The 15,290-nt window shown below is 46.4% G+C and overlaps 1 protein-coding gene across 1 annotated transcript in view; it reads right to left on the bottom strand.

Moving 5' to 3' along the window:
- EDEM2 (ER degradation enhancing alpha-mannosidase like protein 2) overlaps positions 1–15,290 on the bottom strand; it is a 278,489-nt gene that overhangs the window by 208,646 nt on the left and 54,553 nt on the right. Inside the window, exon 2 of the mRNA XM_086932355.1 lies at positions 14,920–15,030. Within this exon, the coding sequence (XP_086788481.1) occupies positions 14,920–15,030 (111 nt within the window). The remainder of the gene's footprint in view (positions 1–14,919; positions 15,031–15,290) is intronic.

Genomic DNA, 15,290 nt, shown 5'->3' with positions numbered 1-15,290 from the left:
TCGTATTGACACACTGTCTGCTCAAGCAGAAGAGCTCATCGCTCTGACCCGAGCCTGTATTCTAGCCAAAAACAGAAATGTTAACATATACACAGATTCCCGCTATGCCTTCGGAGTTGTACACGACTTCGGAGTCCTCTGGCAAGAACGAGGTTTTCTGACTTCTCATGGGACCAAGATACAACATGGCCCCCTCATTCAAGCACTGTTAGAAGCAATACATTTGCCCTCGGGCATATCAGTCATGAAGTGTAAGGCACATACTAAAGTCACAGATTCTGTTTCCCAGGGTAACGACCTGGCAGACCAGACAGCAAAACATACAGCATTGACTCACACCCAGACTACTGATGTGACAAAGACAATAGTACAGACACAGTGTATGGCAGTTAGAGATCCCGCCCTAGACGTAATTGACATCCAGACACATGCTACTCCAGAGGAGATAAAGAAATGGACTGAACTAGGAGGGATTCAGACAGATCAAGGTTGGGTGACGAAGGGAAAATCTATATGGTTTCTCCCCGACTCAATGGTTCAAGTCATGATAAATACAGCACATAGTCCTGCCCATCTTGGAGAAAAAGCCATGTTAGACAGTTTACAGAATCTCTGGTACAACAAACACTTACGAGCAGCAGCAAAACAGAAAGTGCGTACTTGCATGATCTGTTGTCAGTTCAATCCAGGTAAAAGCGTCCCTGTTGAGCAAGGTGGATTCCATCCTCCCGATCACCCTTTTGAAGTCCTCCAGATGGATTATATCCAGATGAATAGCTGTAGAGGATTTAAGTATGTCCTTGTAATTGTTTGTGCTCTGTCCCGTTGGACCGAAGCATACCCAGTCCCAGACTACACTGCTCCGACCACAGCCAGACAGTTGGTTCGTGAATTCTTCCCACGGTACGGTTTGCCCCGTGTCGTATATTCAGATAACGGACAGCCGTTCTCGTCCGAGTTGATGAGACAAGTTTCCCTCTTGTTAGGATATCAGTGGAGGTTCCACTGTGTCCGACATCCCGAAGCAGCTGGCCTTGTAGAAAGGCATAATCAGACACTAAAAATCCGTCTTGCCAAGATCTGTCAGGAAAAAGGGGTCGACTGGATAGTCGCCCTGCCCGTGGCACTATTCTACATGAGAATGGTCGCCCACTCAAGATCAGGGCTATCCCCGTACGAAGTGGTCTTTGGCAGACCACCGAATATGTGGGGGACGCCCATTCCGAAAAAGATCACTGATGTTGATTGTAACATGTTGACAGATTACCTTGCCTCCTTGATGTCTGCACTCCAATCATGTCGTTCACAGGTTGCCGCAGCCTTCCCTGACAATACCGATGTGAAGGCGCATGAGGTCCGTCCAGGGGACCTGGTACTCGTCCGGAATTTCGACCGGAAAAGTCCGCTGGAGCCCCGCTGGAAGTCTCCAAAGACCGTTCTGCTTACCACCAGGACCGCTGTGAAAATCGAGGGGAGAAAGGGGTGGGTCCACACGAGTCACATCAAACTATGCAATGAACTAAAAAACGGACTGAAACAGGACTCTGACTCGTCCACCCCCACCAAAGACTGTGTTGAAGCACAAGACGTTACCGTTCCTAAAAGAGAAAAGACTCCCCAAGAACTCTACCGAATGAAACTCCGATCTAGCAAGTCAGACAGTTTAATTGTTTAAGTCCTCCCCTAGGTGAATCGGTTAAATAAGTTTCTGACATGTATCCCCTAGATCGAGATAGAGAGAGAGAGAGAAAAGAAAAGAAACATACATACTGTAAATCACTGCGTAGTCACTGTATAGTGACGTTGTTAATAATGTTTTTTCTAAGTATTCTAATTATTATTGCCAGCATTCTGCTACCTATATACTGGCCTATTTTCAGGCGTGAACAATCTGCTTACAATGTCTCTGCTGAACACACTTTTAGTGAACTTCCTGCACATGAACTCTCTTACAGACTTGCGCTGCGCAACAATACATTCATTAGTATGTTACACCATTCCCATCAGACAAGTAATGCCACAGACTGCTGGATAAGTGGCCGACTCCCTCCCTACCAGAATTACAAGGGAGCTCTGCCCCTCTTTCCGTACCCATTCACTCACAATGGCTCCTGTGGAGCATGGTTTAAAATAATTAATTCCTTAGATCCTGATACTGCTGTTTTCGATGGGGGCTGGGTTTGGGGAAACTTGAACTTAGTCCTGCTCAACGTCTGTTATCCTGATAAAGAGGGACTTCCCACTCGAATAGGAACTGATCTAGAAAACGAAGTATATGGATTAGGTAATTACACAATTAGCCTTATGATCCTCACTGTTGAATCTGAAGCTGCTCCAGTTTTGCCCCATATGTTAGTATTACCAGTCACAGGTGAATTATGTGTTAGCAAGAAAGGTTCAGTACACGTAGGTCATAGTAAATGCACTACTGTGGTCGAGTTCAGTGACCATGGTAAATCGTCCTTTAAAGCTACCAGTCATTCTTACTTTGTTTGTGGTCATACCGCATACATTAGCCTACCTCCAGATTGGGATGGTACCTGTTACATTGCATTCCTTCTGCCACCTGTTTTCCTAGCTCCCCCTGATTACCATAGAAATACGAATCTAGCACCGAATAGACCCAAAAGAGATATTCCCCTTGTCGACTACACAGAAACGGCATGGGAACAGTACACTGATTTCAATAAAGGATTCTTTTTCTTCCTAGGACCTGTCCAAAACAGTAAATTAATACGCAGATTAACGAGAACACTTGAAGCAGTAGCGAATGAAACTGCCTTCGCTCTAGGTAACTTAACAGAGGAGCAGTCTGCTATACGGACTGTTGTCCTTCAAAATCGTCTTGTGATTGACGTCATCTTGGCAGATAGAGGTGGAGCCTGTAAGGTCATCGGGTCAAGTTGCTGTGTTTTCATTCCACAAAACGCACCGTCTGTCTATCTAGCTATCACCCGTTTACATAAAATTGCAAATCAGATACATCAGAATCCAGGCACCTGGACTTGGTCCGGTTGGTTCTGGACTACGTTAACAGCTTGGGGATGGAAGATCTTATCCTTCCTAGGCATTGGCCTTGTTATAGTATTCAGTTGTTGCCTGTGCCTGCAGTGTGGGCCAGCGATATGTGGACTGTGTGCCACATCCTGCATTGAGCATTCCAGTTGCCTCTCAAACAGTCAAAGAAAGAAAGACGAACATATAATGTTACAAGAACAAACCGATCGATTTATGAGGATCGATATATCATGAAGGGTCCGTAGGGAACAAGGAGGGAATGAGGTAATATAAATTTTATGGTCATGTTGTGTTCCCTAGCGAGTACCCCACCGACTCCATGTACGAGTTAAAAGTGCATGTAACTTCCCTCCTGTGCCAGCTATGAAGACGCAAATACATTTGCGTCCAACGTTAACTTGTCCTCTTTCAGACCCACCATGAATGGGTTCGATGGTCCGTTCCTAAGTATACTATGCCAACGTCTTTTTGAAGTGTATTCCTACGTTTTTCAGCCTGGCTGAAAGTAGGCCCTGAATCTCTGCCACCGAGCCTCTTTTCTGGCTTCTGACCGCGAGGGCCCCTGCCCAAGCAGCCCCCGTACCCGTGAACTCTGACTTACTTCTAGCGCGGCCCTCCGTGCTCAGCTCAGCCTGCTGCCTGCCAAGATTGACTATAACCTTCGAGTTATCTGTTTTCCTCCCCGAAGATACATTCCAGCCTGCTAGTTTCAGTAAACATCCTTCCTCAGCTACAGGGCTAAAGGGCCGACCTGTCTTTATGCAAGTAATTCATAGCCTCTGTTGCCATGCTTCCATGGAAGGCCCCATGCCCCCACGCTTCTCATACAGACACTCAGGCGCTTATATACGCACTCACAGCAAGTATAGAATAGCTTCTGCTCTAGAGACCTTTCTGCCCAGATAGCTTAGTTCCTAAACATCAGATATCAGATATGATAGAAGCACAAGTTGATCTGACATGCCAGACTTCTGTCTCTTTCCGTCAGTGTAAATGTCAAGTCCCCTGCACCCCGTCTATCACACGTCATGCAGCTGCGCGCGCATCCAAACTTCCGATTTCTGCTGACACTGCAACATTCTGTTAAGCACCACCCCTTGGTGCCACCCATTTGCGTCACCTATCAGTGACGTTTCTAGCACACACGCCTAGTTTACGCCTAGTTTACGCCTCTTGATGATGTACTAGTACCACGTGTATACTGTTATCTTGTTTTCTCTCAGCTGTTACGCCTCTTACATTGAACATTATGATGTAAATCAAGTATATAAGCGATGTATTGTCAATAAACGTGAGCGCGCTCATCTATCCCTTCTGACACCCTGTGTGGTGGTCAGAACATGATATCCTGATTCCTTTATGAGGAATAAAACCCTTAGAAACTCTTACACCACGGACTCTGTTTTCCTTCATTTTGATTGAGTTATCATTAATTAAGTACTTACCTGCATAGAAATTAAGAGAGTAAATTAATTATTTACGTCACTTTTCCCCAGCTCCAACATCCTGTCTAACATCCTGAATTTACGCCCCGCAGCCTGACAGAGGGCACGAAGCGACGCATGTCACAGTGTTCCCGGGTCCTCGGCGGCGTCCGGGGCCCGAGCTATGCCGTTGGAGAATCTACGGCCCTCTACTCGCCCAGACCGGAGACTGGAGTGTTTGCTGTCCTCGTGGCGAGAGTGATAAACACATGGCCGGAAACCGGAAGTTGCCGGTCCGGCCCCGAAACTGATCGGCGGGCGGCCAGCCGCAGAACGAAGAACAGGCAATCAGCGGAGGCTTGTGATCCTCCAGCAAGACACTCTCTGGGGGTAATTGAAGGCACAGCTTGCCAGGGTCTGACTGAGAGCCGACATGAGAGGTGCGCCCCGACTGGGACGCAGCGGGAGAACCGTGTCGGAGTGCTCGCGGCCGGGCGCTGAAGAAATTGCGAGCCCCTGTGTAGTGGGGACGTTCTTGCTGCAGCCTTGATGCGCTGCGGGCCTGCTGGCGCCCCCTGAGAGTGTGGAAAAGACTGTGCTGCATCGCCCTCAGAGAGGGAGCCCATAATGGAAACATACCGGACCACGCAGAGGGGGAGAGCGAGGTCCGGAGCGTCTTAGGGCAGCATGGGGGGGCAAATTGTGGCGGTCGCTGCCTCTGGACATCCGAGAAGCGCAGCTGTTGGATCCACGTGGCGGGACCTGGTGGCAGGGCCGTTTGGTGGTGCTGGACCTTGGAAGGACGGTGTCACTTTGGCGCCTCCTTCGTTGCGTGGTGTCCTCCGGAGGTGGCGTTTGTGGGACAGCAGGCACCAGTGTCACTTTGGCGCCTCCTTCGTTGCGTGGTGTCCTCTGGAGGTGGCGTTTGTGGGACAGCAGGCACCGGTTCGCGCTGTCACAGGGGACCATATATATCGTGCGCACGCCCCCCCCCCCAAATATAGCTCTTTAGTTATCGCTGGTGGGAGACTGTGAGTGCCCTGAGGGGTGTTGACCTACACGTTTAGCCGGTCTGTCCCTACACGACGATACTGGTGGAAATTATTGAGGCTTCCCCCCGGGGTTGAGCTTGTGAACCCGCGCTGTCCGATACCCAGGTGGGCATTGCATCTTGTGGTGGAAAGTGGCGGACGTCAGAATGGCGACCAAGACAGAGACCGAGAAACCCCCGTCCAGGTCCTCGAAGGGATCGAAGCAAATACAAGCCAACAAGCTAGATCGCTATATGATACCCCGGAATTCCCCTACAGAGTTGAAGCGTTCTCAGGTGGTGGACAGTGACTCTCTGGGTTCTTCCGCAGAGCCTACGGTTATTGACGTCATGGCGGCCATCAGAGGGGTTCAGTCCTCCCTGGGTCAGAAGATGGAGGCATTGGACAAAAAACTAGATACAGTCACCATAGAGGTTAACTTGCTACGTGCCGACCTCACGAAGGCAAGTGAAAAGGTCAAATCACTTGATATTAAAACAGCTAGTTTAATTGACGACACTGAGTTGCTGCAGCAGGAGGTACGTGATCTTAAGACTTCACAAGTTCTAACAAACCGGAAACTCACCGACTATGAAGGGAGAGCCAGGCGTAATAATATCCGCATCCTTGGGGTACCTGAGAAATCAGAGGGGCCGGCCCCAGACCGGTTTATAGAAGATCTTATGCTCACCCATCTGAAGCCCAAGGGGCTAGGCAACTTCTTTACAATTGAGCGTGCCTATAGGGTGTCAGGGGGAAGCGATGATCGCGAGGGTACTAAACTTTCGAGACAGGGATGCGCTCCTGTAGGCAGCACACACAGGAGCCCCCTTACGGTATGAGAATGCCACGCTCTCTTTTTTCCCTAACTTTACTCAGATGGTGCAGAAACAACGGCAGAGTTTTCTCCCGGTAAAGAAGAGAATCCGGGACAAGCGAATAAAGTATACAATGATGTTTCCGACTCGACTGTGCGTAGAACTCGAGGGGAGGGCCTGGTTTTTTGACAACCCGGAGGTCGCTTCCAGCTGACAGCAGACATGCGGATGGTCCAGAGTAGAGAGACGGTGGAGAGATTAGCGGTCAGCGGGAGCAGGAATGAGGGCAGCTATCAGAACTTTTGCATTGGATTGTTACATCACATAGCGGGGTGGATCCGTGGCTAGGGTCACGTCAGAATCCTTGGCTACAAGGCAGATGTGGGAGACCCAGGGCTCCGGAGTTATGTCTTTTGGGCTGGGGGGGTGGGGCGGGCGGGGCACTGGCCTCCTCCTCATTACTACCTTTAGTTAGTTTGTAGCTGGGATGTTGGGCGACAGGTGCACTGCTAGTTGGGGGATGGGTGTTGGCCATATGCAGGGGTGCAGGGAGGAAGGATGGGGTCTGGGTTCAATGGGGTGTCTTGGTTTTGAGATTTTCTTGTTTAAGGGATTGCTTGCAGTATGTTTTATTTTTCATTTCCTTTTTTTCCTTTTTGACAAGGGCAAATGCAGTGACTGTATTGACAATTTGGATTCCATACCAACATAATGTCGAATGTTAGACGGGGATAAAGGTTTTAAGCTGGAATGTGAACGGCCTCAGTGACAAAATTAAGAGGGGAACGGTCAGCCAATTGATTAGACGTAACTCCCCAGATGTAGTGCTACTACAGGAGACTCATCTTATAGGCAATCGTTGCATGGCCCTACACAAAGGGGGTTATAAACTGGCTGCACCTGCTGGGTTCACCACGGGGTCTAGGGGAGTTGGTGTATTGGTGAAGAACTCTTTCCCCCTGCATATACAAGCTACTTGGGCTGACCTGCGAAGCCAGTATGTTGGGATATCGGGGCAGTGGGAAGGGAGAACGGTTACCTTTGTCTCTGTATATGTCCCGCCTGGCCTTCAATCCAACACCTTCAGGGACCTGGGTGCTATCTTCATGTCTTTGCCGTTGGACCTCCTTTTAATAGGTGGTGACTTTAATGCAGTGATCGACGGAGAGGTGGACAGATACCCTGCCCGACCCCTGCGGCCGGCGGCGAGGTGGCTTCCCGAATTTTTAGAAACAACAGGGTTGGTGGATGGGTGGAGGGTGCACAATCCATTAGGGGTGCAATATACACATGTATCCGCGGCTCACCATAGCCTCTCCAGAATAGATTATATGCTGGTACCAGCGGCACAGGCCGCTACGGTTCGGGAGGTGCGACACCTGGGAAGAGGAATCTCTAATCACTCTCCAATTTGACTTCAGTTGGAAATCGGGCAGATGGATGTTGGCAGGGTAGCCCCCATCAACGCTGCAACTTGAAAGACCCCCGCCACCAAGAAAGAGATAGTTAAGATTACGAGGAGATACTTCCAAGAAAATGGAGGCACAGTGGACTTGGAGCAGACTCTATGGGAGGCTTATAAAACCGTTATCCGGGGGGAGGTTTTATCCCTGATCGCGGGAAAAAAAAGGCAAAGGCAGGCGGACATAGAAAGGGCAGGGGCAGAAGTAACGAGGCTGAAGGAGGAGGTCTCTAGGACAGCGACCCCTGAGGGTGTATATCGGTTAAAATTAAGACAGGATGAATATAGAAGCCTTGCTAGGGATAAGGCCAGGGCACTCAACAAAGAGGTTCAAAGCAGGGTGTACGAACACAGGGATAAGGCAGTTAAACTGATAGCGTGGCTAGAAAAGGGAGAATGGGCCTCGAGGCTGGTGCCAGAATTACAGAGAAAACTCCAGTAACGTCATAGACCCGCAGGCTGTTGCGGATGAATTCTCGAAATATTATGATGGGGTGTATACCTCGGCTGGGGTGTACACGATGAAGAAAATAGCGCTATGAAGACATCCAGATGCACTCGCTGTCGGATGACAACAGGGAATATTTAGACTCCTCGTTCACAAATGACGAGGTGGCGATGGCTATTAGAGGTGTGCATTCCTGGAAGGCCACTGGCCCGAACGGAATTCCCATTGAGCTGTATAAACTGAGCGCCAATAGATTAGCTCAGTTTGCTTGATCCATGTTTGAAGAGAGTAGGGAGGAGGGTCAGCTCCCATACGACCAGCGTGTGGCCAACATAGTGGTCATCCACAAAGCGGGGAAACCCAAGATGCTCTGTTCATCGTATATGCCATTCTAGTTGCGGAATGTTGAGCCCAAAGTATTGGCGAAGTTGCTAGCGACGAGGTTAGTTAAAGTCATTACCACGTTAGTACACCCAGATCAGTCCGGCTTTATGCCGCGTCGGAATACGGCCCTTAGCCTACGTAGGTTACACAGGATATTGGGTAGGGCACCGACGATACAGGAGCCGGCAGTACTGGTGTCACTGGACGCTACCATGGCTTTTGATAGGGTTGAGTGGCCCTACTTGTTCGCAGTTCTGGGAAAGATGGGTTTTGGACCGGAGTTTATTAATTGGGTACGCCTTCTATACGCAAATCCCCTGGCTAGAGTGTTGGTGAACAATCGAAGGTCGACCGACTTGCACGAGGCAGGGATGTCCCATTTCCCCGCTCCTATTTGCTTTAGCCCTGGAACCCTTGGCAGCGTGGGTACGGTGGAATAGATCGATCCCAGGTTTGAGGTGGACATTGGAATGGGAGGACAAAATGTTGCTATACGCTGATGATATCCTACTTTACCTCACCGACCCAAGGGGATCTCTGATATCTTTTCTGGATGTGCTCGCCATATTTGGGAGATACTCCGGTTTTGCTAAAAACTAGTCAAAATCTGTGCTTTTTGTTCTCAGAGGTGGCCCAACGGTCATCCCGGAGACTTGCCCGATACAAACCGAGCCGACAGGATTTAGGTACCTCGGTATTTATGTCACGCTTGACCCGAAGTTGAGGTATGCTAATAATCTGGGCCCTCCCCTGACTCGGTTTAGAGGAGATGTGGCGCGTTGGAAGGCGCTTCCACTTTTACTCCTGGGAAGAGCGGTACTGTTTAAGATGATGGCCGTTCCCCGATTTCTCTACGCACTCCAGAACGCAAAGGACCCAGTGCAGGCCTCTTATTTCCGGGAAATAGAGGCCCTCCAGAGACAGCTCCTCTGGAACGGAGCACCCCGAAAAGCCTTTCTTAAACTCACTCTCCCCTGGTACAATGGGGGATAGGACTGCCGGATCGGAGGAAATACTACTGGGCCTCTCAATTAGCAGCGGTGAACCATGCTATATATGGGCCACCTGGGGATCCCGGGTATGCAATGGATCGGTGGCAGGTGCCGGGGTGTGATTTCACCAGAGCTCTTTATGCCAGACCCCAACGGTTTCCCCTTGCGGGACCAACGGCGCACGCTGTACAGGTGTGGCACGCAGCAAATAGGCATCTCAAGTGGGAGGGGAAGCTGACCCTAGCCAACCCATTGTGGAGCTCGTAGAAGCTGGGGAGTTTATGGAAGTCCAAGGGATTTGACAAATGGGACCTCACGCAGATCAAGGATATCTGGAGTAAGGGCACAGTACACGCTTTTAGCTCTCTTAAGGAACAGTATTGCCTTCATGAAAATGAGTATCATTGCTAACTTCAAGTTAGACACGCCCTACTCACGCATATTTCCAGGGACACGAAGCTTCCTGAACCTTCCCCACTTGAAGATCGAGTGCTGGATGGTCACCTCCCGGAGAAGACAATCTCATTAATATATAAAAAGCTCATAAATTGCATGGAGGACCCACTAGTAGTTATCAGGACTCAATGGAATGCAGATGGGGTGGAGATGGATGATGAAGATTGGCAAGAGGCGGTTACCTCCCCCAGGGTGGTGGCGGTCCCGATGAGGCTTAGATTGGTACAATTAAAGATCCTCCACAGGACATATGTCACCGGGCCTCGCCTGGTTCATATGGGTCAAGCGGAGAGTGGAGAGTGTCGGAAGGGGTGTGGGGAGATCAAACTTTCATGCATATACTGTGGCACTGCACTGTGGTACGGAATACTGGGTGTGAATTCATGACACGCTGCGAGAAGTCCTGGGGGTGGAGTTTAGGCCGGAAGCCCGCAGATGTCTTTTAAATGTTTGGTAGCCCACGGATTTGAATACGCACAAGAGACAGCGGGTAACGTTGGCATATATGTTAGCTAAACGTAATATAGCTCAACTGTGGGGAGCCAGCCAGCCGCCCCGGGTCGAGAAATGCGTGGTAGATTTAGACTGGTGTATGTTTCGAGAAAGGTCGGTGTATGTGGCAAGGGGTTGTCCCAAGACGTGGGGGAAGGTCTGGGAGGACTGGAATAAATACCATGGAGATATCTGTACACCCCGATACATGTGGGAGAAGCGGAGGTGCATGAGTCCCCTTGATCCACTATCAATATATTGTACTTATTATTTTGAATGATATGGAATAGTAACTATGGTAATAATATAAGCGTTTTGCTTTGTGGGTCGTTAATAAAAAGATTTTTTTTTAAAACCTGATAAAATAATAGAAATGCTGAGGGAAATAGTCATAAGATATATGACAATCCTGGAATAATTTCTTAACTAAACAAGCACTTAATCCCGGAATATGTTTTTGATTGATCTTCCTTATCCAAACTTCATGACATATTCATTACATATTTACAGAATAAAAGCACATTCCAGAAATGTTCAGTTGATGCAACAGTAATTCATCACTTGTCACATGTTCAATAACACATGTATTCAAACAGAAATGACATGACAAAGGGGTTTCTGCACTGGAAGACATGATCCTGAACACAAGATCCTTAAGGATAAGCCGAGAGGCACCATTCTTAGAGAAGTAGGCTACCTAAAGATTAGGGAAGTCCCACTAGTCAAGCTCACAGAAGAACTGTGAGAAGTGGAATATAGGCACAAAGGTCACCATCCAGAATGGCATGGAGTAAGCAAATAGCATTGAGAAGATAGAATTTTGCCACAGAAAATTACAGAGCTATGTATATAATACACATATTGGCTAGCCTAGGTGCTATCACTAAAATGGCAAAAAGACCAGAGGATTACTGGCCAATAAGCTGTGTATGCGCTAAGCCCATAGTTATATTTTGCAGGTGAAGTGAAAGATGAGACTGGAGTCCTGGTGTCTGCGGATAGGAAATTTCCAGCATTACAATCCTTTTATCAAAAACTGTAAGCAGCACAGCCTACTGGCCAGACACTGTGATTTGCTCTCCATATACGTCAAAGTCATAAGAAATAAAGGAAATCGTGAGCCTTTGGTACCTAAACTCTGAGCTGCAGAAGTGGAGATTCTAGGTGCATCTTCGGTTGAGGAGGAAGAGATTCAAGAGATGAGAGGTCTAGGGTTCACCAAGTCCCTCAGACCTGATGGCTTCACTCTGCTTTTTACTAGATCTTCATTCCTTCCTTGCTTCCCCTCCTGACAGAGGTCTTTAATGTGTTTATTGGGTCTCATAGTCTCAGTATCTCTTATAGGGAGTATAAGCACATTTAAAATCTCAATTCCCGCCCTTTCTTCTAAGGGGCAAATGCATATAAATGGGCAGTCTTCGTCATCAGGTTACCACACTTTTATAGCATAACCTTTTTGGTCCAAGTCTTCGCCTTCGTCATTTTCCTCACTATTAGTCTGTTTGAAGATAATGCCAATAAGGTGGGAAGTAATAAAGACAATTTTTCCCAATCCTTTTCTGTTGTACAGTACACTGTTTCATTACTTCATTAACTCGAACCAAAACCGAAAAAGCCAGGTGATGGGAGTATTACGAACATGGAAGGATTACAATTGCAGAATCAAGATGATGCAAAGCCCAAGGAAGGCGCCTACCTCCAATACTGACTTTGTAAGTCACTATTCTGTTCCATTTTTAAAAAAAAGTTTTTTATTTGTTCAGCAGAAAGTTATGGCAGTACAAAAGAAATCAAGAATTATTCAGATAGTTCGCCGGAGTTAATACACAGTATAATAATTCATAATAAAAAAAAACAAAAAAAAGAGAATAATAAACACAAGCATTGACCAGAGCAAATGGCTTCATCCTAACCATTCTGTTACAGGAGCCCAAATTCTGCTACCCAATTCCTGTCTTCTCCGGCCTTTTAATTTATGCACCACTAATTCCATATTATATGTAGCCAACAGTTGGGCCCTCCATTTTACAAAGGTGGGGGAATCAGGGCTAATTCATTGCAGTGTTATACAAGCCCTGAAGATAGACATAGTAATAAACTAAAAACCTCGCTCAGGTTTGCTGCGTAAGGCGCCACTTGGTGATTGGTCTAGCCCCAAAAATAACTAAAGCAGGATTGAGAGTCAGGGTTTTGCCAGTGATCTGGACAAGAAACCGCTCCACATCTTCAATATACTTAACTAGCTTGGGGCAAGAAAAAAAACATATGTATTGAATCTGCTGCCAGGGTTCCACATCTACTACACGAGTTCCCTCGATAATTAGACCTTTTGGAAATTTTGCCAAGAGTGTAATATAGATCTAGGGCGGACATATAATGCTGGGACTTCAAACTACCAGTAATGAGCATCTGGCCTGCCAGCTCAAAAGAAGTGACCAGATCGGTCCCATTTTGACCAAATTTCCTGTCCCACTTGTCATTTTGAACAGTGAGGTCATCAGGCAGACCAGAGATGAGTATTTGATATATTGACCCCAATCTAGATCTCTTCTCTATATGTCCAACCTCCGGGATGCTCCCAAATGTATCTGCCCTAACGGTTACAAGCTTTGAAAGGTAACTCCTGATTTGTAAAAACTTAAAAACATGTCTGGTTGGAAGGCCATACTTGTCTTGTAGGTAAGCAAAAGACATAATTTGACCCTCCGAAAAAAGTCCCCCAGCACCTTGATACCACAAGTAACCCAATTAAAAGTAATCGAATTTTGAAAAATGGAGGGCAGGAGGCCGTATGAAATCAAAGGAGTGCATACATTAATAGTTTGAATGCCAGATAGTCTGCGGACATTTTTCCAGACCGAAAAAGCAGATTGTATGATCTTAAATTTTCTTGTAATAGCTTGGTTCGATGTTACAAGCCAAGCAATTACAAGCCTCTCCCACAAGGAGTACCTCAAAAATTGAAGGTCTGGCACACTCTTTCTTTCAGATACTAAAACCCCCATATGCTGTAGCAGCGCAGCCCAATGGTATAACAACATAGAGGGCATCCCCCAACCACCCCTTGATCTAGGGAGTATTAGCCACTTCGAAGCTCTTCTTGCTTTATGATAGCCCCATAAAAATCTTGAACAAGCCCGCTCAGCATTCGAAATACAATGCATTGGAAATGCAATGGGAATGGAGCGAAATAAATATAAGAATTTGGGTAGTATTAGCATTTTGATTACGTTGGCTCGACCATGGAGTGAGAGATGAAGATGGTCCAGTCTCTCCAATGATTGATTGACCTCTTTACAATTGGTGACATTTTGATTTCTGGTATATCCTCCACTGACGGTGTAATCTTCACTCCCAGATAGGTGGCAACTGGGGTTGTTGGGATCCCTACAGGTTTGAAAAAATCTGAATGTATAACCTGTGTTTCATCGGCATTAGGCCGATAGCCAGAAACTGTACCAAATTGTTTCGCTATTCTGTTCCAAATGATGTATGCCACCACCTACAAGACAGTGGTCACCTAAATATCAGATTATAAAGATAAGATTGTAGTGACAGAATAAGATCATGAACTCATTTCATTCCCATGGAACAAGAGGTCTAATGTTCTCTTATATTTATGGGTATTCGAGGAGACTAATATAATTTAAGCACAGTTTTGCTCAAGTCATTTCCTCTAACAAAGCCAATAGATACAATGGTTCACTATATCCTAGAGTGCATAAGATTGTGTTCTATTTTCTTCTTATCCTAGTGAAAAGCTTTTCAAAGCTAACAGTCTCAAGAAGTTCTTTAAATGTACAGTACGTAGTCTAATTCCAAAATACAGAAAGGGGCCTGTGAAAGATTAACAAAATCATAGAACAAATGTGGGGGTTAAATATGACAAAAGATTGAAATCATGCCAGCTAAAGACAATACAGGTATGGTTGCATGAACGAGGACATAAAGTGAAGGATGTACAGTGTATGTACATGTCAACTAATGTTATCAACAGGTGAATCATATATCAAAAAATTCAAACATAGGTTTTCCAATATACTGTGCTGGGCCATCGCAAAAGAAGGTATATGTGCCTTAGTAGTTTCCAAACTCATTATGTACCCATTAAAATTTTGCAAATAATAATTATGTATTAGGAAAAATGTACCTTAAGATCAAGGGAATGGCCTCAACCTGATGAATTTCATCTTCATATGTTTACACACACCTGTTGGCTTAATGTCTTATAATAAATGTTAATCTTTGATGGTACATGAACTAAATGGAATAAAATTCCCAATGGAACTGTCACAGCTTTGTTATGAAAAAACTACTGCGAATATAATTAGAATTTTTATGAAATGAGAAAATTAAACCGGACCATCTTTCTTTCACTCATGAGTTTACCGTACCTTCCCCAGGTGTCCTGGCCATCACATGTAAGGGGTCGAAGTTCATCATATGGGAAGGCATTTTCGAGGTAATGGTTGTAGGCATGGTAGAACATAGACTTAACCCGGTTTCTGGCAGACAAAGAAAAAGAAAACATGGATTGAAAACGCTTTATAGCTCAATAAATACAGATTATAATAGGTCGTTCCACCTGCCAGCAAACAATTTTTAAACTAAACAAAAGAAGAGAGATTGAGTGTGTACTGTAAGTCACTGGATCAACCAATAGTTAGCCATTATTTGTTGTATTGCTGTTCAAAAGAAATGCATTAATCAGTTTAACATATGTAGTTACTAAATTTGGTCCAACATGCTATTCAGAATGACGCAC

This window comes from Lissotriton vulgaris, chromosome 7 (genome assembly GCF_964263255.1).
Source record: "Lissotriton vulgaris chromosome 7, aLisVul1.2, whole genome shotgun sequence".
Classification (NCBI taxonomy): domain Eukaryota; kingdom Metazoa; phylum Chordata; class Amphibia; order Caudata; family Salamandridae; genus Lissotriton; species Lissotriton vulgaris.
Note: the sequence above shows the minus strand (reverse complement) of the source record. Positions and strands in the feature narration are given on the sequence as shown.